We start from the raw sequence: 21,647 nt of genomic DNA, 5'->3' as shown, positions 1-21,647 counted from the left end.
AGAGTTGCAGCACTATTCTCTGCTCGCTCTCTCTCTGTGTCTCTCTATATGTCTCTGTCTGTCTGTCTGTCTGTCTCTCTCTCTCTCTCTCCTCTCACTATGTGTGACTAGCTGCCTCAAGCTCCTGCCACTGTGACTTCCCTACTATGATGAATTATAACCTGGAATTGTGAACAAAAATGTTCCATCCTCCCCTTAGTTGAGCAGTTTCAATTTTGGGGTGATTTTATTTTATTTTATTTTATTTTATTTTATTTTATCTTATTAGTATATGTACACCATGTGTGTGCCTGGGACCTCTGGAGGTCAGAACAGGGCATCAGATCATCTAGAACTAGAATTGTGAATGGCTGTGAGCCACTATGTGGCTTCTAGGAGCTAAAGTGAAGTCCTCCATAAGAGCAACAAGTGCTTCTAGCCACCGAGCCATCTCTCCAGCCCTTGCTAGAGTATTTTGTCACAGCAACAAAACTGAAGCAGTGTTCTTCAGCACGTGATGGTGCAGGAGATTCACTGTCTGCATCTTTGGATTCCCAGACTCTAGACCCTTCACTCAGATAAAATGCTATTTATAAGTTACCTAGTCTATAACATTCTGTTATAGCCACAGAAAATGGACTAAGACACGTTGCAAAAATGACTACAATTTTTCCCTTCCTCATCTGTGTCTTTGATGATAGTACCTAAACTATCCTTGACCCCTGCCCCAGACAAGATGGCTTTTCATTTCCTCCCATCAAGAGATCAACAGTCTCAGTTAAGAATACCATGAGGTAGCCACTTGCCCATATGACTACAGTGGAGTGTCAGGGCATGTGCCAGCCTGGCTGGGACTGGAAGAAACACTCTGCAGAGCCCTGCTCGAGGTACTAACCCTCGAAAGAAGTGGCTTGTTAGCGTAAGATGACTGCTGAGTGATGATCCCCAAAATGGGTCATCTATATCATGCCCTTGCAAGACTCAGAGAACATTATGGGATAGAAAGAGGAAAGAATACAAGAGCAGGAAGGAGGACTGAAGCACTGTGGGAACATTGACATTGTGGGAAAACTTTCAAGAATGACAAAACCATCCCACTCATGAATTCAAGCAGCTGTGATACCACTCAAGGTCTGTGCGGGACTGGGACCATCACCATCTGTCATCAAGGGAAGAGTCCTATGTCTCTCTGAGGACTTACAGGTTGATGGGAAGGTAGATGTTTTATTCCTCACCCTGAGCCCCTGTAAATGACCCTACTGACATATATTGTTTCATGCCCCATGACCCACAACCCACACTGATGCCCCACACCCCGTACCCATGACCCACATCTCATGCACCACACCCCATATCCTACAAGGAAAGGAAAAGAAGGGGACCAGTTAGGAGAGAAACGAGGACATGAGTGAGTAGTGGAGATGAATGCAATTCAGACATTATAGATGTTACATGTGATATATATGATGCATGAGATGTCACATTGAAACACATCCTTATATACTTACTATTTTGTTGTTTGTTTTAGTTTTTCAATATTTTATGTTGTAACCCTAACCTCTTAGCCTTTTAAAAGTTCATTATTAACTTTATAATAATAAATAGTGTGTATGTGTGTGTGTGTGTATGTAGGGCAGAGGACAACTCGCAGGAGTTGGTGTCTCTCCTGCAGAGGTACCTCATAGCACTGCCCCCTCCCTGAAATACTGTTAAGACTTTTATGTATATGTATATATGTGTATGTGTATGTGTGTACATGTATATGTCTGTACGTGTATGTGTATGTGTGTGTATGTGTGTATATGTGTATGTATGTGTGTATGTGTGCATATGCGTGTGTATGTGTGCATATGCATGTGTATGTATGTATGTGTGTGTATGTGTAGGTGTGTGTAGGTGTGTCTATGTATATGTATGTGTGTATGTATATGTGTTTATGTGTAGGTGTGTGTGTTTATATGTATGTGTGTGTAGGTGTAGGTGTGTGTATGGGTAGGTGTAGGTATGTATATGTGTGTGTATGTATGTGTGTATGTGTAAGTGTATGAGTGTGTATGTGTATGTATGTGTAGGTGTGTGTATGTATGTGTGTGTATGTGCTTGTATGTGTACCTATGTGTATGTGCAAGTGTGCATGTGTATGTGTCTGTCTGTCTTTGTGTGTCTGCAGGTGCCCTTAGAGGCCAGAAGAAGGCATAGGATATCCTGGAGCTGGGGTTACAGGCAGTGTGAGCCACCCAACATGGGTGCTGGGACTGAAGCTGCACACTAAGCCCTGAGCCAATCTTTCCAGCCCCTGACTCTCAATTTTTTAAAAATAAAAATTTTGTTTGCAGTCACTGTGTGTGAGGTGAATTGTTATATAGTTCTGACCAATGCAGAGCAAGCCCAAGAGTTTCGGTGCAGGGATGTTGGTGTGTGAGGGAGAAGGGGCCCTGGGGACAGAGTACAGCCACCCTGTGTGTCACTAGTCACCTGTGTGTCCCATTAGAACGTGTACCACCTGTTGTTCCTCCACGTCCCACACGACCATGGCACCATCCTGGGTGCCCACCACCAGGAGTTTCTCCTCCAGGCTCCATGCTATGGCGGTGATGCCTGCAGACACACAGAGGTGACAGTGAGGACCTGGATGCTCACAGCTGTGGCCTTAGCCTGAGTCTGTAAGATCCCTCATTTATAAACAGGAAAACCAAGGCACAAACAGACCCAGTGGTCATCCTGAAGTCACACAGCCAGAAAGGACAGAGACTTTAGAAGGAAGGACCGCACACTGCCTACACCATGAATTTTTTTATGAAATTAAAAACTTCTTTTTACTTTAAAGTGTGTCTGTGTCTATGCCTCTGTGTATGTCTCAGTGTGTGTTTGTCTCTGTGTGTCTATGTGTCTGTGTGTATGTGTCTTTTTGTGTATCTGTGTGTGTTTCTGTGTCTATCTCTCTGTGTATGTTTGTGTGCGTGTGTCTGTGTATGTCTGTGTGTGTGTCTATGTGTATATGTCTTTGTATGTCTCTGTTTATGTTTCTGTGTCTGTCTCTCTGTGTATGTCTGTGTGCATGTGTCTATGTGTGTGTCTGTGTCTCTCTGTGTGTATCTCTTGGTATGTCTGTGAGTCTCTTTGTGTGTTTGTGTGTCTCTGTGTGTTTATATGTGTATGTCTCTTGTATGTGTCTGTGTGTCTCTGTGTGTGTCTCTGTGTATGTCTGTCTGTGTCTGTGTGTGCCTATGTGTTTCTGTGTGTGTGTGTCTGTCTGTATGTATGTATGTATATATGTATGTGTGAGTGTGTGTGTGTGTGTTTCTGTGTGTATGTCTGTGTATGTGTCTGTGTGTCTGTGTGTATGTCTCTGGTCTCTGTGTGTGTTTGTGTATGTCTGTGTGTGTGTCTATGTGTGTGTCTCCCTATGTATGTGTGTGAGAACTAAAAGGGGGTGTGGGGTAAGGAGAGGGAGGAAGGATAGCCCATGTCCGGCCAGAGTTTCTCCTATGCTCTGGGCAGGCAGACATGGGAGGTCTGCCGAACACTTTCCATTCGGCCCCAGGTGGGCATCTAAGCCACTGACCCCACTCGACGGGGAGTGGACAAGGGACCCTGGAGCGACACCCTTGGCCCCGGGGTTACAGGAGAGAGGGTGGGAGAGAGATTCCCACTCAGGCGAGAGTCCTTAGTCCGGGCCTTGCCTGGAGCACAGGAAGGCTTTCCATCAGGAGATTAGAGGAAAGCCTATCCCATCGTCCAAGTGCATCGGGCCATGATGAACAGAGACAGTCTATGGTTTTAAAGCTTTATTGTAGAAAGGCAGGGAGAAAGGAGAGAAGGTAGAAAAGAGAGAGAGAGAGACCGGCTATGGCCAAGAGGAGAGATAGGGGAAAAGGAGAGAGAGAAGAAAGGCTAGAGAGTAAGAAAGAAAGTGTAAGAGGGAGAGAGAGTAAGAGAGTGAGGGGAGAGGAGAAGAGGAGAGAACAAGGAGAGTAAAGGGAATAAGAGAGTGAGGTGGGGCCAAGCAGCCCCTCTTATGGTGGGCTGTTATCTTCACTGTTGCTAGGTAACTGGGGAGGAGTTTAGCCTGAAGGTCAGAAGCTTGGGACATTGTCTACGTGACTACTAACCATGCTTCTCCTGTGGGGGCTGTGGGGGGCTTTAACTTCTACAGGAGCCTTGAGTCCAGGAGACATGAGGGAACGCCTACCATATCATTTAGGTGAATTATCACCACTCTGGGGTTCAGACCTCAGCTCGACTGGAGACCAGCCTGTCTGTGCATAGCCCAATGCCCCACATATGTGTATGTGTCTGTGTGTCTCTGTGTGGGGTGTGTGTGTGTGTGTGTGTGTGTGTGTGTGTAGATCAGAGGAAAACTTGCTGGAGTAAGTCATCTCTTTCCCAACATGTGGGTTCCTAGAATCAGACCCAGGTCATCAGGTTTGGTAACAAGCCTCTCACCAGCCCAGCCTGTGATGGGAAAGGGCACAGTGACTGGAGTTTGGACCCCAGATCCCATGTACATCCAGGCACAGTAGGATGAACATGCACCCCAGGACAGGAGTCTCCATGGAATCTTGACAGCCACTAGACTGCAGTACAGGGCAGTAAACAGGAGAGACACTGCCTCAATCAAAGTAGAAAGTAGGCTGGAGTGATAACTTAGTCATTAAGAATTCCTACTGACTTTGCAGAGGACCAGGGTTTAGTTCTCAACACCCATGAGGTGGCTCCTATCTGTACGTACATGCAATGCATACACTTGGACAGATACATAAAATAAATCTATAAAACAAACATGGTGAAAGGTGAGGACCCACACTTAGGTTCTCCCATAGCACCTTAGGGAGCTGGAGAGATGGTGTCCACTTGTTCTTGCCTGATAAAAGGCTCAAAACCTCCTCTAATTCTAGCTCTAGGGAATCTGGTACCCTCTTTTGGCCTCTGGTGACACTGCACTACCATGCACAGACACAGGCACCTAGGAGACTGAAGCAGGAAGATTATCATGAGCTCAAAGTCAACCTGGGCTATGAAGTGCTTACCAAGCTATCCCGAGACATCAGATAGCCTGCTTGCCAGCTATCTCAGTGGGTAAGAGTTTTCCCCATGAGCATTGCCACCTGAGCTCCATTCTAGTACCATTTAAAGGCAGAAGAAGACAACCCGGTCTGCTATGTCATCCTCAGTATCATCGTCTGTAATATGTATACACACATGCATGAACATGTACACATGCACACACATAGACATTCACAGACATGGACATATGCATACGCATGCACAGACATGCACACACACACACAAAGAAGAGGAGGAGGAGGAGGAGGAGAAGAAAGTGGAGATTGTTAATAGTTTAGGCAAACAGTCCCACCTCAGTGGATTTTGTTAAAATATCACTGAGCCAAGAGGTATGCAGTTAGCCTTAGATAACACCAGCCCATGACCTAGAAGGATGGCTTAGTGCAGCTAAGCCTGTGGACCAGAGTTCAGATTCCCAGAACCCAGAGTTGAGGTCCCTGGAGGAAGCTATGTAGCTAGAATAGCTGTATTAGTGAGTTTGGGGTTCAACTGGGGAACTCCATCTCAATGAATAAGGTACAGAGTAATTGAGAAAGAACCTAAGGGGATCCTAAAGGACCCTTGTGCCAAAACCAAGCAGGCAGTCATCAGACAGACACGCAGGCAAAACACTCATTCACATGAAGATAAAATAAATGAGTTTTAAAAAGAAAAGAGAAACTCAGCATGCAGAAACCAGACTTTTCTGAATGCCGCTGTGTCCTTTCCTTCTTCATGCCTCAGTTTCCCCAGATGTGAAGGGTTGATTGGTGGGGACTGTTAAGTCACAGTTGGCCCAGCTAGACAGACCCTTACTTTCTTTATTTCTTTGTTTTTCCTTTTTCTTCTCATGTACTCAAAGTTACTATGTGATCTTGGAAACATTAACTCACATTTTAGTCCTACTTAAACAAGTCAGGAAACGAAAGCCCAGGGTGGGCAGCCTCCTCAATCCCTGGCATGACAAGAGGAAGCCCACAAAGCACAGATGCATCCCTGTCCCAGACATGATGGAAAGCCCTGACTATACCCTGGTAGATATCACTAATCCATCACAGCATCACAGATTCATCTGTGACTGTATTCATGATCATTTTATGTTCTTCATTTAGTGAGAAAGTCCCAAAGCTCATGTGTTTTGTTTTGTTTTGTTTTGTTTTTAAGATTTATTTATTGTGCTGGGCATTGGTAGCGCACGCCTTTAATTCCAGCACTCGGGAGGCAGAGGCAGGTGGATTTCTGAGTTCGAGGCCAGTCTGGTCTACAGAGTGAGTGCCAGGACAGCCAGGGCTACACAGAGAAACCCTGTCTCAAAAAAGCCAAAAAAAAAAAAAAAGATTTATTTATTGTTATATGTAAGTACACTGTAGCTGTCTTCAGACACACCAGAAGAGGGCGTTAGATCTCATTATGGATGGTCATGAGCCCCCAAGTGGTTGCTGGAATTTGAACTCAGGACCTTTGGAAGAGCAGTCAGTGCTCTTAACCACTGAGCCATATCTCCAGCCCACCTTTTTTTTAAAAAAATATTTATTTATTTATTATGTGTAAGTACACTGCAGCTGTCTTCAGACACACCAGAAGAGGGAGTCAGATCTTACGGATGGTTGTGAGCCACCATGTGGTTGCTGGGACTTGAACTCAGGACCTTCAGAAGAGCAGTCGGGTGCTCTTACTCGCTGAGCCATCTCACCAGCCCCCCACCTTCTTCTTAAAAGGCCTTAAATAACCTTTTGTTATAATGCTCCTTGTTCTGCCAGGAACTTGGAGAGGCCTAACTCTTAACTGCTGAGCCATCTCTCCAGCCCAGCTGGAGATAAGTTTTTATCTGAGTATATAGTTACCCACGCAATCTCCACCACAGAGAGAGAGACATAGACAGAAACAGAGACAGAAATTATACCAATGCTCACATGAGGAGACTATTTTCTCACAGCCTTACAACGGGAGATGTCCTAGTGCTAGACATAAGAGTAGAAACAAGTTCTTCTAGGTGATGCCCCTAAAAGGAAGAAACCTTCTGTCCATTCCTCTCTCCCCTTCTCCCTGGTTTGAATGTCACCATGACAGTATGGGCTACAGCAGTCATCACTGGCCAATAAGACTCACGGTGAAAGTAGGCAGGGCAACTAGACTCAAAGAGTCCTAGTTCTATGACACCATAGGGAAGACAGAGTTTCTTTCTCACTAGCCCCCTTCTATAGCAGGGTCCTTAGCACTGTGCAGCTGCTGAGTCATTTCCTCTCTGGTTTCTGAGCAGTCAAAATTGCTATTGTGGAGAGAAGCTGCCTGGGGCACAAGATGGCCAAAGCTGGAGCCTGGAGCCTGGAGCCCTGTGATGTGTGTGGGTCTCATGATGGCTGAGAGATAATGTGTATGGACAAAGGAAAGGAGGGAGAAGGAAGAGGGCAGGCCAGGGGGGAAGTGGTGAGTCAAAGCTCTGCAGTGGTCCAAGGGTCATTTGCTAAGCAGCTGTATGTAATGAGAGGAAGGGGCAGGGTGGGGCAGGGACTGGCTAGGAAGGGACTCGTGGAGTGAGGTCAGCTGTAAGAACAGGTACAGCTCAGCTGCAGAGATGGCCTAGAGGCTAAGAGCACTTCCTCTTCCAGGGGACCTGGGTTCAGTTCTCCACACCCACATCAGGCGGCTCACAGCTGTCTGTGACTCCAGCTCCAGGGGGTCTGACAGACTCTTCTGACCTCTCTGGGAACCCCTATACATATGTAAAACACATGTGCCCATGCAGAGAGAGAGAGAGAGAGAGAGAGAGAGAGAGAGAGAGAGAGAGAGAGAGATGGAGAGAAAATTTTAAAAGAAAATGTCTTAGAAAAACAATAACTATCAGGCAGCTGGGTGGGTAATGAATGAAAGATTGGATAGAGGGAAGGAACGATAGGTGGGTGGATGTGTGGATCAATGGCTTGATGAACAGATACACCAATAGATGCATGAGTGAGCAAAAATCCTCTGCAGGGGTATGGGTGGAAAAGTGGATGACTAGACTTACAGAAATATGAGTGGATGGTAAGTGGATCGTCGGATAGATAAAGTTGGTGGGTGGATGAACAGATGTGGGGAGGCAGGCAATGGGTGGGAGGCAGAAGGATGTGTATGGGTATGGGTAGGTGGTGTGTGAGTATGGGTATGGGTAGGTGGTGTGTGAGTATGGGTGTGGGTAGGTGGTGTGTGAGTCACACAGAAGGGGACAGACATATGGTGACACAACTATGTCAGAACTTAAGTCCTGTAGAACTCTGCAGCCAGCAACTCTGGGACAAAACCTCATAGGTAGGAGTCTGCCAGCTCCAGGATCATTAGCAGTATTTACAGCAGCAATCTACAGCCCCAGGGGACACAGAAAGCCTAGTCAGCATGAGGTGGCAAGGGAAAGTCCCAGAGGGGAGCCCCAGAGAGCAGCCCCGAATACCTGGCATCTGGGCCCCTGAGTATGCAGTGAGCTGGTATGGGTTTTGTAATGTAATGTTGGGGATACTCACCTTTGTGACACCCAGTAAGAGTGGCTCGAAGAGGTCCACCAGGTGGCTGCAGGAATCCTGCCAGGGGCACCAGCATTGGGTAGGGGCAGGCACGGAACCAGCTCTGGGCTTGTTGGCACAGTTGTCCGATCATTGCTGGATGTGATGCAGCAAAGAAAAGGAGTCTGGCCAGGAGCTCGGTGTATAGGACGCTCTTCTCTGCAACAAAATGAGGTGTCACCCACCTGGCTGAACCACACCAACTAACCCCAACTCTTACAAGACTGCAGAAGAGAATCTGGGACCCCTCAACCTCAGGCCCTGCCATCCCTCCTGTGTCCATCCCTGCTTCCTGAGCACAGAATAGCTGCCAGCCTCTAGGCTCTGCTGACTATGTTCCTTTGCCTGAAGCTCTTCCTCAAGCCAGCCATTCTTCTCCAAGAGGCACTTTTGGATCAATCAGTTCATTAACTAGTTAGTTATTCATTTTATTATTCCTATGATCAGCCTTGACTCTTGGGATCAAGAGAACCTCTCACTTCAGCTCCCCAAGTACCTGAGATCAAGGGGTATGGTGGATGGATAGATTCAAGAATAGGTGGAAAGTGGGTGGAGGATGGGGAGATGGATGAATGTGAGGGCAGAAGGGAGCTGCATGAACAGATTGGCAAAATGTGGGGGAAGACTGGAGAGATGGATAGATGGACAGATGAAAGAAGAAAGGAAGAGAGAAGGAGAGTGGGAAACTCAGTGTATAGGTAAATTGTACCCAGCTTTCAAATGCCACCTCTGCCAAACTCCCCGGCTCCAGACCAGTGCTTATCACCCTAAGCTGCTGTTTGACTTCATCCCCGAAGCCCATCTGGCAGTCCTCAGCCTCTCTCTGCTCTTTAACCAGGGACAAGCATCTCCGCTGGGCCATCAGTGTATCCCCAATGCAGCACAGTAGAGCAAGATGCCCACAGTGGGCACTTCTGTTCATGCCTGGTGTCCTGTCTCTCAGGAGCATCAGACAGAAGGATTAAGAGCTCAAAGCCAGCTGGAGAGGTAGCTCAGGGGTTAAGAACACTGACTACTCTTCCAAAGGTCTTAAGTTCAAATCCCAGCAACCACATGGTGGCTCACGACCATCCATAATGAGATCTGACGCCCTCTTCTGGTGTGTCTGAAGTCAGCTACAGTGTACTTAGATATAATAATAAAGAGTTCAAAGCCAGGCCAATCGCTGGCTAGAGTATCAGAGGCTAGAGATCCTGCTCAGGGGATAAATGTGCTTGCTATCAAGCCTGATGACCTGAGTTCAATAGGCAGGACCCACACGATGTAAGGAGAGAGCCAACTCCCTCAGACTGCCCTCCAGCTTTCACACACTGACCATGCACGCACACACACAAACAAAATATTCTGTATATGGAGGGGACTGGAGAAAATTCTCAGTGGTTAAGAGTATGCATCTATATCAGGTGGTTCACAATTGCCTGAAACTCAAACTCCGGGGATCCAACTCCTCTATTCTGCATGGGCACCTAAACATACAAAGAAAGAAAGAAAGAAAGAGAGAGAGAGAGAGAGGAAGAGAGAGAGAGAGAGAGAGAGAGAGAGAGAGAGAAGGAAGGAAGGAAGGAAAGAAGGAAGGAAGGAAGGAAGGAAGGAAGGAAGGAAGGAAGGAAGGAAGGAAGGAAGGAAGGAAGGAAGGAAGGAAGAGGATCAGAACTGGCTCCCTGAAAGCCTGCAGAGTGGCCATGCTGGAGGAGAAATGCACTGGGAACTTGTGCTGCTGCGATGCCCTCTGGTGGTGATATCTCTTACCACACTCCATCTGCTGCTGGGTTGTAAATGAAGGAGCTTTTGCAAAGTCCTTGCAGAGGGTGTATTGTGAGAGATGGCTCAGTAGGTAGCGTGCTCCCCCAACATGCACAAAGCCTTGGGCTCCATCCCCAGTACCACATAAAGCAAAAATAGTGTACGTTCCTGTCATCCCAGCACTTGGGAAGGGGCAGCAAGTGGATCAAGAGTTCAACGTTATCCTTTAGCACATGAAGAGTTCACTTTCTTAAACAATTTATAGGAAGTATGTAGAGCCTTCAAATTCAGGAAGAGAGCCCAAAAGCAGTCTAAGAGGAAGGAGCCTGGACCTGGGGAGGGATATAGGGAATGAAGGTTTCACAGAGAAAGTGTCAGCAAGGTTTGAGGGAGGGTGGTAATGGGGTTGCACGGAATGTCTAAACACCCTGGATGGAGAGGTGGCTCAGTCTTCAGAACTCAGGCAAAAGCCCAGTCTGCAAGCGTGCACTGTAACCTGAGAGGCAGAGACAAACAAATCCCATCAAAGACACACCTGACAGACACACACCATATGGGGCCATGAAAGGCAGCCTATTTTGGTTGAATGGAGCTTGCTCGGGCGACCCAGTAGAAAACTCTACAAGGGATGGAACAGTGAGCCACATTCCCAGAGACAGGTGCCTGACACCACAGACTCCTTAATTCTGTGACTATCAGTCCGAAGCTTTTGGCATTCTGGCTAGACTCCACCCCCACAGTTACCTGACTATAGCCAGGCATGCTCCTCCCCATAGTTACCTGGCAACAGCAAGGTAGCCCAACCCACTATAAGAGGAGCTGCTTGGCCCCTCTCTCTTCCCCCCTCTCTCCACATGGCCATGGCCGGCCTCTCTCTCTCTTTCTACCTTCTCTCTTTCTCCCTGCCTTTCTACAATAAAGCTCTAAAACCATAGACTGTCTGTGCTCATCAAGGCCCACCGTGCTTGAACGATGGGATTGGCTTTCCCCTAAAGAGCCCCATCTAACTTCCCACCAGAAGGCCTTCCTGGGCTCCAGCCACGGACCAGACCAAGGACTCTCACCCGCATGGGAACCATCTAGTATGCCCTCTCTCCCTGCCCTCTCCTCCCTTTGGCCCTGGGGCTGACCAAGACATCCTGGGGGGCCTCTATTTTGTTCTCAGCTCTTCTGCAGTGTACAGTGGTGTCTGGGATGCCTGAGACTGAGAACCTGTTATCTCTGGCCTCCGTGAGGCCCAGAGACCTAGGACTGCCCCTTGTCCACCCCCCCAACACCCCACCCCTGCAAGCTGGGTCCATAGCTTCCCACAGCCAGACCCCCACCCGGGGTCGCATGGAAAGCTTGTGGCCGTCCTCTGCGTCCACCCGCCCAGAGCACCAGAACTCTGGTGGAACACGGGTTTTCTCCCACTCCCTTTATTCCCCCATGACCGCTGCGCTGCAAGACCACACACACACCCATCAAACACACACACCAGGCATACACATCAAACACATCACACACATACACCAGACACACCCATCATATAACATACACTAAACATATCACACACACATAGACAAACACATATCAGATATATACAAACACATACACAAGACATACCCATCAGACACACATACCATACACACACCATATACATACCAGGCACACACTACACACATACACTACACACAAACAATACATACACCAGACACACTACATACATACATACATACATACATACATACACACACATGCATATATACACACCACACACACATACACACACATCAGACAAATATGGGGGACAAAGATATCCACAGGACACACCTAGCTGACATACTGACACCTATTTGAAATACACATAGAACACACCCAGAGGTTTACCAAACTCTAAGATTACCAATTTATCTTTGAATTGTTTGACAGTTTAATTCTTTACATTACATTTTGTTTTTGTTTTTGTTCTTAGTTTGTGTGCCTGTGTGGCAGTCAATGGAGGACCTGTGGGAATCACTTCTCTATTCCCAGCACTTAGGTCCCAGGACTGAACTCAGGTCCTCAGGCTTGCCACAAGAACCTTTATGTAATGAGCCATGTACTTTTTGAGATCAAGCCTCTCGTTGAGCCTGTCTCACATATTCAGCTAGACTGGGATCTGCCTGACTGTACCCCTGGGTTTGCAGGTGCATGCTGGTGAACTGAGCTCTTAAGTGGGGCTAGGGATTTGAACTCAGGTCCTCATGCTTGTACAAAGAACACTTTTATTAACTGAGCCATGGCACAGGACCTACCTTTTCCCCATTCGTTTAATTTTCCTTTTCCTCCCTCCCTCCCTCCACCCCTCCATCCCTCTCTCCTTACTTTCTCTTTTGTCAGTGTGTCTTATGTATCTGAGGCAGACCTTGAACACCTGATCTTCCTCCATGCATCTTGTCACCTGTTGAGTCAGGTGAGAGGCTAGGATGTCTCTGGGAACTGCCAATGTTGGGGTTCTAGCCTGGGACTCCAGCACCAATCTCCACTCCCCACTCCAAATTTACTTTTAAATAAAATCTTGGGGCAGACAAAATGGCTTCACAGACAAAGGTGATTGCCATTCACCAGGGCCACAAGATAAGAGAGAAATGAAACCTCTGATCTCCACATGTGTACTGGGGTACACACATACTCCCACAGAATAAAAAATAAATGCACTTAAGTAGATAAGAAATAGCACATGAAACAAGATACCATCCGGAACACGAACTGACAAACAGGAGAGCTCCTCAAGCCCAGAAGGGGTAGTTGTCATAAAGCTGCACATGATGGCTCACACCTGTGCTTCGACCACTCCAGTGCACTCTGCTTTACCTACCGGCCTAAAGCCTGAAAGCAGTCCTGAGGCAAAGAATTTCACAGAAACAGCCTCCTGGAACCTTGGCATTCCCATAGCCTGTTTATTCAAAGCCTGTCCCCACGTTAGTCTGGTGTTTGGATCCATGTGCTCTCTTTCAGAATTGTTTTCTTATAAGTGCCTTTAAGGTTTGATTTTGACATAGCTAAGCCTCCACCAGTGTTCCAATGGTTCCTAGAAAATCCTTGAAGCCGACCCTGAGCTTGGAATTCACTAAGAATGTTACCTATTCAGTAACACTTAAATTCACTTCTAGTAGAGACTGTGATACTAATTAGGCATTACAAAGTACAGAACTAGGAAAGCTCAGGGCTAGTCTGCATAGTAATTACTTAGGACAATAGCTGAGTCACACCCAAACACAGGAATACACAATGGCCTAGCAAATAGGTGGATTGTCACATGAAAGAGTTAGTGGAAGGGAATTCCCCTGGTACAGGTTTCTTCACTAGGTCCAGAGGAATAGCGTAATCAGGTATTTACTAAAGAACCCCTGGTGGTGAGTTTAACAATAGACTAGCATTGCATCAGAGCATTCACCTGGCTCCATTTTAAGTGGTAAATGTGGCCTGGTCCCCGCCAACTTTTTATGTATGCATTCTTATTTGTTTTGTGTCAATGTAACTTGGTGGATGTGTTCACCTGGCTTTTTTTGTTTTTCTTCTGTATAAAAAAGTCTGGTGTTCGTTTGGACAATGCATTCAGATTCAACACACTCCCTTGTGTCGTGTCTGTTTGTCACCCCATTCTCACCAACTCCTTGCCCACCTGCAACCAGAAATTCGTTCCCCACAGATAGGAGACCCAATAGAGGTTAGACTGCGGCACACCTGTTACCACAAGACTGAGGCAGGAGTATTGTGGCTTTGAGGCCAGTTTGAGTTACACACTGAGACTCTGTCTTGAAGGAAGGAAGGAGAATCTTCATAGAACATTTGCCTTTCTCCTTTGTGTGTACACATGTGTGTGCATATGTGTGTGGTTTGTTCAAGTAGGGTCTCACACCATAGCTCAGGCTATGTAATCCAGGCTAGCATTGAACTTGCAGTAGTTTTCCAGCCTCAGATTCCTGAGTTCTGGAAAAGCAGGTGCATCACCCCATCTACCTACAGTAATTATTCTGTATGTGTTGTATTCATATGTGCACTCTCATATGCATGCTCCATGTATGCATGTATGCATGTTTGTGTGTGTGCATGCTTGTATGTGCCTTGTGTGTGTGCATGTTCAAGTGTGCATTCACATGCCTGTATGTGTACATCCTCATGTGTTCATATTCATATACTCATGTATGTGCATGCTCACATGTATGTGCTGTCAGTGGTCACCATAAGGTATTTTTTTTTCATCCACTCTCCACTTTGGTAAGAGGGCCTCACTGACCTTGGATCTCACAAGTTCAGCTGTACTAACTGGCCAGCAGATCCTCTGATCCTCCTGCCTCTACCCCACACAGAGCATGGGAGACGTACAGCACCACAATGGCTTCTTACATGCACACTGGGGATCTAAGGGCAAGTCAGCCCACTTTCATAGCAAGCACATTGTTAACTGAGTCATCTTCCTGCAATTCTCCTTCTTTTCTGGATTTCATCCATTAAAAATCCTTTGGGAGGTAGGCAGGTGGATATTTGTGAGTTCAAGGCCAACCTGGCATACACAGTGAGTTCCAGGACAAACAGAGCTCCACAGGAAAACCCTGTCTTGAAAAACAAACAACAAAAACAAAATCCAAGTGACTTATTTTGTCTCCTGTTATTAAGTCTGAACACAATTCCCTTCATTCCCCTGAACTACTTCCTGCCTGGATCTGTCTAAAGAAAAATGCAGGTACAGAGGGAGGTAGGCATTGGTTTTTCAGGTTTTGTTTCAAAGTTCTTCCTGTCTACATTCCAAATCCTGCAAGTTAGTTTTGAAGAAGGCATCATGGAGTTAAACAAGAAAGTGACATAGTGGGTGGATGAAAACAGACACATATAGATGTGTGAATGGGTGGATAGATTTGTGAACGGAAGGTTGAGGGATCAATGGGCAAATGGGTAGATGGATAGACAGGTGGATGAATGGGTGGATGGTCAGATGAATGAATAATTGACAGATGGATGTGTAGGTTGGTGAAAAATCAACTTGCAGTCACTTGGGAAGAATGTGTTTCTAGAGACAAGTACACAACATAGCCTGTCAGGCCAGGACACTTACCCAGGCCCCGGAGCTCCACAGCAGGGCCACACAGCTGGATGGCTTCTCTAACCAGATCAACCTCAGGAGAGTTCATGTGAGGGGCACACATGTCAAAATCATCCAGCAGGACCTCAATGCCTCCAGAGATGCCCCGACATGAGATCCAACTCATGTTCCCTGTGGAGGACAAGGAATGGATCATTCTGAGAGCTGGAGAATGGTCATCCTGTCTTCCTGGACTCTTAAACTCAACATTTCTGGCACTGAGGCTGATGGGTCTCTGTAGTGGGCACTGAGCTGTGATTGATGTAATGTGGAGCCTTGACCAGGACTCCACCCCAGATGCTGCCAGCAACCTCTATCTGCAGTATAACTCTCAGAAATGTGTTCAGGATTTGCCAAGTGTCTCCTGAGTAAGAATGTCTATTGTTTGAAAATCACAGGTATGGACAGTGGGTGGCAAAATAGGTGGATGGAACAGATACATAGATAGACTGAGAGGTGGACAGTTGATGAATAGACGAATGGATAGAAAAGCTGCCTAAATGGACAAATGGATGAAAGATAGATGGGTGGAAGGATGGGTGGGGGGAGGTTAGTACAGAAGGGAAACTACAGAGTTAAACCAGTAAAGTTGTAGCAGATAGATAAATGGACAAATAAATGGACATATGGATGGATGGATGGATGGATGGATAGATAGGTAGGTGAGGCCTCAAAGGCCCTCCCTCATGGCCTCTGTCATGGCCCCCTTACCCAGAACCTCCTGCTTCAACTCCTCCAAGCGGCCTGCATGCAGCAGATGGAAGGGCAGTTCGGTCAGCTTCCTCAGGTTGGCCACTGTGCTTGAGAACCACAGTGGCTGTGGGGCCACCTGGTGGAAGTAGGAAGTGGCATCAGGTTGGACTTGAATTCAAGTGCTTCCTTCATGTCACAAACACTGGCCAAGGTGGCACCAGATGGTGCTGGAGGAGACAGGGACATAGCAGCAAACAGAGATACCCATCACCTCCCACAGCCAGGCTGGGACAGAAGAAGGGACCTGGAACTTGAGCAATTCAAGGATGAGGCTTGTAGGGAAATGGAGGAGTTCTGCTGAAGGTGGGACATTGGAGCTGGGCCTCTGAGTCTGTCTGTTAAAATACTTCCGAGCAGTGGCATTGCCGGGCATTGTGGTGCTCACCTGCAGTCCCCGATCCTCAGGAGGCAGAGACAGGAGGATCGCTTGAGCTTAAGTTCTAGGCCAACTGAGACAGAAAGGTGAGACTCCCATCTCCAAAACAAAACCAAACATACACAACAATAACAAAAACAAAAGCCCAATGACAGGCAAAGAACTGAAGGCTGAGAGCACAGTGAGCTTAGGCAGACCCTCATAAGGCAGGGGAGATTCAAACAGGGCAGCAGATGAACCCTGGCAGATAGGCTAGCCAGCTCAGACTGCACATGGAGGCACTGGGGAGCTATCAGGGGTATCAGAGGAGAGGCATGGCCAGACTGCATTCTGGAACTGTTCCTGGTGAAGACAGAGTGAAACAAAGCAGGAGGTCCTGAGCTAGGAGAATAGAGAGGAGATCCTGGAGACTGCTCAGAGGCAGAGGTGGCTGAACCGAGCTTCAGGGACATGGGAACAGCATCCTCCCTCGGTGTCTATGACACCAAGCCCCATGAGGGAAAGAACCAGGAAGAATTACATGCAAGACTGGCCGGAGTGGGTTTCCCCAAGTATGGGACTGGTGCTCTTGATTACTTCTGTGTGTACCCCAGTAATCATATGTACCCATGTGTGTACATGTGGTACACACATGTACGTGCACAGTGAGTGCACAGACAGTTCTTCCTCAGTTGCTCTCCACGTGACTTTTTGAGATAGGCTCACACTGAATCAATCAATCACTGAATCATCAACTGTGCTAGACAGACTGGCCATCAAGTCCCAGAGAGGCACCAAATTCCCCATTATGGGCTTTTTGTCTAGGTTAGTTTTGTTTTATGAGGCATAGTCTCACCACTATGCAGCCCTAGGACTAACTCGATTTATAGATCAGACTGGACTCAAACTCATAGAGATTCACCTACCTCTGCCTCCTGAGTGCTGGGATTAAAGGTGTGAATCCTACCATACCTGATCATGTCTGTCTTTTGTTTTTTTAGGTTTACTTTATTTTATGTATATAGATGTTTTGCCTAGATGTATACATGTGCACCACATAGGTACAGAGTCCACAGATGCCAGAAGAGGGTGTAAGATCCTTTGGAGCAGCCATTTGAGTGCTGGGAACCAAACTGGTGCCCTCTGCTGGAGCAGCCAGTGCTGTCTCTAGGCCCTGGCTTTTTAAAAATTTGTTTGTTTGTTTGGTTGGTTGGTTTTTGTTTTTTGTTTTTCAAGACAGGGTTTCTCTGTGTAGCTCTCGCTTTCCTGGAACTCACTCTGTAGACCAGGCTGACCTTGAGCTCAGAAAACTGCCTGCCTCTGCCTCCCGAGTGCTGTGATTAAAGGTGTGCGCCACCACTGCCCAGCACCCCTGGCTTTTTAATGTGGGTTCAGATATTCAGCCAAGGAGTAAGTCTTCATCTACAACAGTCACAGCCCTCTCCTGAGGTTCAGCTCTGACATGGACAGCAGGAAGGCTGCTCCTTCCTAACTGAGCAGCTGACATAGTAGGAGGTAGAGGGTTTTCAACCAGCCCAGTGTTGATTGACATTTTCATTTTATCCTCATCAATGGCATACGCTCCACAAATACTTAGTGCAAAACAGCAGCCATGTCTCTACTGAGACCTGCACCCAGAATTGCATTTCAGGGCTGAGGAGTTGCCTCACTGCTGTGAGAGGGAACCAAAGGGGATGCGGACGGTGTTTTGAGTGGGAAAGAGGGAAAAGGACAGTTATGGCAAAGTGTGGCTCTGGGAATGGAGTGGCCAGTGGCCTCACCTTGCGGTCCAGGTTCAGGGGCTTCCCTACAAGCGGCAGGGTGATAAGTTTCTTGATCCCCTGGCTCCAGGCTCCAGAGAAGAATTCAGCTAGCACGCCATGCCTCTTGGCTCTCTCAGGCCCAGACAGATATCGAACTTGGATTACCTGGGACAGCTGTCTGTAGAGAAAGGGTGCAGGATGATGACCCAGGGACAGTGCAAGTTCAGAGTCTGTCTGCTCACCCCTGTCCTGTTTCTTACTTAAACTGGTCTCAAAAATGGCCCTTTTCTCTCTCCCTCTCCCTCTCCCTCTCCCTCTCCCTCTCCCTCTCCCTCTCCTTCTCCCTCTCCCTCTCCCTCTCCCTCTTGCTTTTGGGGGCAATGGGAAGGTTCAATGGTTCAGTGGGTAGAAGTGATTGCTGCCAAACCTCATGACTTCAATCCTTGCCACTCACATCATAAAAGGAGAAAGCCGATTCCCAAAGTTGTCCTCTGACCTCCACACACACACACCATGGCACATACCCATCCACACACATACAGAAAATAATAAATAAGTGTAAAAGGAACCTTTGACCTGGTATGGTGGTGCAAGACTGTAATTGCAGCATTCAAGAGGCAGGAGGGTAACAAGTGGAAGCTGTGTGTGGCTAGACCAGCCTGGGCAACTTAACAAGACATGATGGGAAATCAAAAAGTGAAAAGAGGTCTGGAGGATGACTTGGTAGATAAAGTGCTTTCTGTATAAGCATACGGATCTGAGTTCAAATCCCCAACTCACATGTTAAAGCCCGCTGAGGTAGGAAGAACCTGTAACCCCAGCACTTGCAAGGGAGCAGAATCAAGAGGAGTCTTGTTGCACAGCCAATGTGCTGAGTTGGCGATCTTCAGGCTCAGTGAAAGACCCTATCTCAAAACATGGTGAAAAGCAATAGAGGAAAATACCTGAGGTTAACCTCTGTCCTCCAAATGTGCACACAACTCAGGTGAGGGCACCACACAAAAATGCATAACACACACACAGAGTGGAAAAAAAAAAGGGATGAGGTGTGGCGTGGAGCCCCTACCTAGGATCCCATAGTACCTCACACGACACTCAAATAAATGCACAAAACCAACAAATTAGGTATGTAGAGTTTACAATGGAACCTGATTTATGCTAGCTTGCCTGGCTACCCCAGAAAAGGAAGTCAAGGATTTGGTTGGCAGCCTTTGCTCTCAGGGTCCCACAAAGACAGTGTCTCTTCTTAGAGCCTACCTGTGTGCAATGGCCAGTAGCATGCAGCCATCCACGGGCCTCCTGACTAGGCAGTGTCCCAGGTCCCGGCGGAGCCGCACCCACAGCAGGGGCGGGAAGCGCAGCAGCTCTTTGCTAGGTGGCGTCCAGTCCCGGTACACAGCCTGCAAGACTTCATCATCCAAAGACAACACATCCTTCAGCTCTGCTTCTGAGAGACCGTACCTGTGGGTGAGGGGGCATAGCACATTGTGTCCTATGAGGAGGATTAGAGGGATCATGTACTGGCTTATGCGCAGCTCACTGCAGACGCCCCCTCTTCATGCATCTGCAGAACCATGCACAGGTCACTCTCCAGGCCCAGGGGATCTCTGTCATGCAATGACACACCTCTGTTATGGAAGCACTGGGGAGATGGAGCCAGGAGGATCAGGAGCTCAAGGTCATCCTTGGCTACATAGTGAGTTCTAGGATAGCCTGGGCTACACACACAAACACACACACTCACACACACAATTTTTTTAAGGGCTGGAGATATGGCTGAATAAAGAACCTTTTGGAGAGAGGACTAAGTTCAATGCCCAGCACCCGAGTCAGACAGCTCCTAGAGGATCTGACCGGCAATGAGGTGCACAGACCAGCATGCTGACATGCACACAACTATAAGAATAAATATTTTAGAGCAGGACATAGTAGCAGGCATTGGGAGGCAGAAGTAGATGGATTTCTATGAGTTCAAGGTCAGTCTGTCTACATAGCAAGTTCCAGGACAGCCTACAGAGACAGTACAACAACCAAACAAACAAAAATAAAAAGACTTGATGATATAGACAAGAGATGATATAGACAGACATATATACTTAGTATGCACAAACGTGTGTTCATTATACAGCATTTGTAGTACATATGATGTCAATGTTATGCATATAGATTCTTGAACTTATTATACTAAGCTGGCAATATGACTCAGAGGGTGAAGGCAACAGCTGCCAACATGACCATCATGTGGGATGGAGAGAACTGACTCTGCAAGTTGTCCTCTGAAACTAGAGGCAGGAGGATCTCAGAGTTCAAGGCCAGCCTGGTCTATATAGTGAGTTCTAGGCTAGCCAAGGATACATAATGAGGCCTAAAAAAGAAAATCAATTCAGAGAGGAAAATGTTCCTTTTGCTACATGGAGTCAGGTTGGGAGCTCAAGGCAGGTTCCTACCTGGAGGCTGGAGCTGAAGCCCAAGGTTGGCATTGCCTACATTGGGCTGGGACCTCCTATCAACTAGTAATTTAAAAAATGTTCCACAGACTTGCCCATGGGCCACTCCTCTGAGGTTTCATCTGCCCAGGGTGTCAGATTGACAACCAAGATCAGCCACCACAAGAAGTGTCAATATATGATCACAGGACCTTACCCCTTACCCCTTACTCCTTGTGATGGTTTGTATATTCTTGGACTAGGGAGTGGCACTATTTGGAGGTGTGGCCTTGTTGGAACAGGTGTGACCTGGTTGGAGTAGGTGTGCCACTGTGGGTGTGGGCTTAAGACTCTCACCCTAGGTGCCTAGAAGTCAGTCTTCCACTAGCAGCCTTTGGATGAAGACATGGAACTCTCAGCTCTGCCTGCACCATGACAGCATGGATGCTGCCATGCTCCCACCTTGATGATAATGGACTGAACCTCTGAACCTGTAAACCAGCCCCAATTAAATGTTGTTGTTGTTGTTGTTGTTGTTGTTGTTGTTGTTGTTGTTGTTGTTTTTAATAAGACTTGCCTTGGTCATGGTGTCTGTTCACAGCAGTAAAACCCTGACTAATACAACCCTCCAGCCCCACCTCCCATCCCTCCCTGAATTAAGAACTAGAGAGAGGGTTCAGTGGTTAAGATGCTTGTTACTCTTGCAAAGGATCTCAATTTGTTTTTTAGCACCCACATTCAGCAACTCACACCCAGGTTTCACAGCTGTCTGTGACTCCTGCTCCAGGGGTCTGACACCCCCTTCTGGCCTCTGCAGGCACTGCATTCATGTGCACAACCCCTACCTCCTAGACACCTGCTCACTACTTATGCTCCATTAGCTCCTCCCTCTTACACAGACCAGGACCCAGCTCAAGCATGCTGCTACCATGTTCTGGCTGG

General features: G+C 47.3%; 1 protein-coding gene across 12 annotated transcripts in view; it reads right to left on the bottom strand.

The window, feature by feature from the left end:
- Positions 1 to 21,647, bottom strand: part of Nwd1 (NACHT and WD repeat domain containing 1) — a 70,656-nt gene that overhangs the window by 26,237 nt on the left and 22,772 nt on the right. For all 12 annotated transcript variants that reach the window (XR_003947304.1, XR_003947305.1, XR_003947306.1 and 9 more), the window contains 6 exons: positions 19,537 to 19,740; positions 18,298 to 18,457; positions 16,120 to 16,237; positions 15,382 to 15,540; positions 8,523 to 8,720; positions 2,455 to 2,577 (listed from right to left, as the gene is read on the bottom strand). Coding sequence is in view for 9 of the 12 variants with exons in the window: in XM_006531090.2 (XP_006531153.1) it covers positions 2,455 to 2,577; positions 8,523 to 8,720; positions 15,382 to 15,540; positions 16,120 to 16,237; positions 18,298 to 18,457; positions 19,537 to 19,740 (962 nt within the window). In the remaining 3 variants the exon portion in view is untranslated. The remainder of the gene's footprint in view (positions 1 to 2,454; positions 2,578 to 8,522; positions 8,721 to 15,381; positions 15,541 to 16,119; positions 16,238 to 18,297; positions 18,458 to 19,536; positions 19,741 to 21,647) is intronic.

This window comes from Mus musculus, chromosome 8 (genome assembly GCF_000001635.26).
Source record: "Mus musculus strain C57BL/6J chromosome 8, GRCm38.p6 C57BL/6J".
Lineage (NCBI taxonomy): Eukaryota > Metazoa > Chordata > Mammalia > Rodentia > Muridae > Mus > Mus musculus.
The sequence above is the reverse complement of the archived record's forward strand: the minus strand, read 5'-3'. Positions and strand labels throughout refer to the sequence as shown.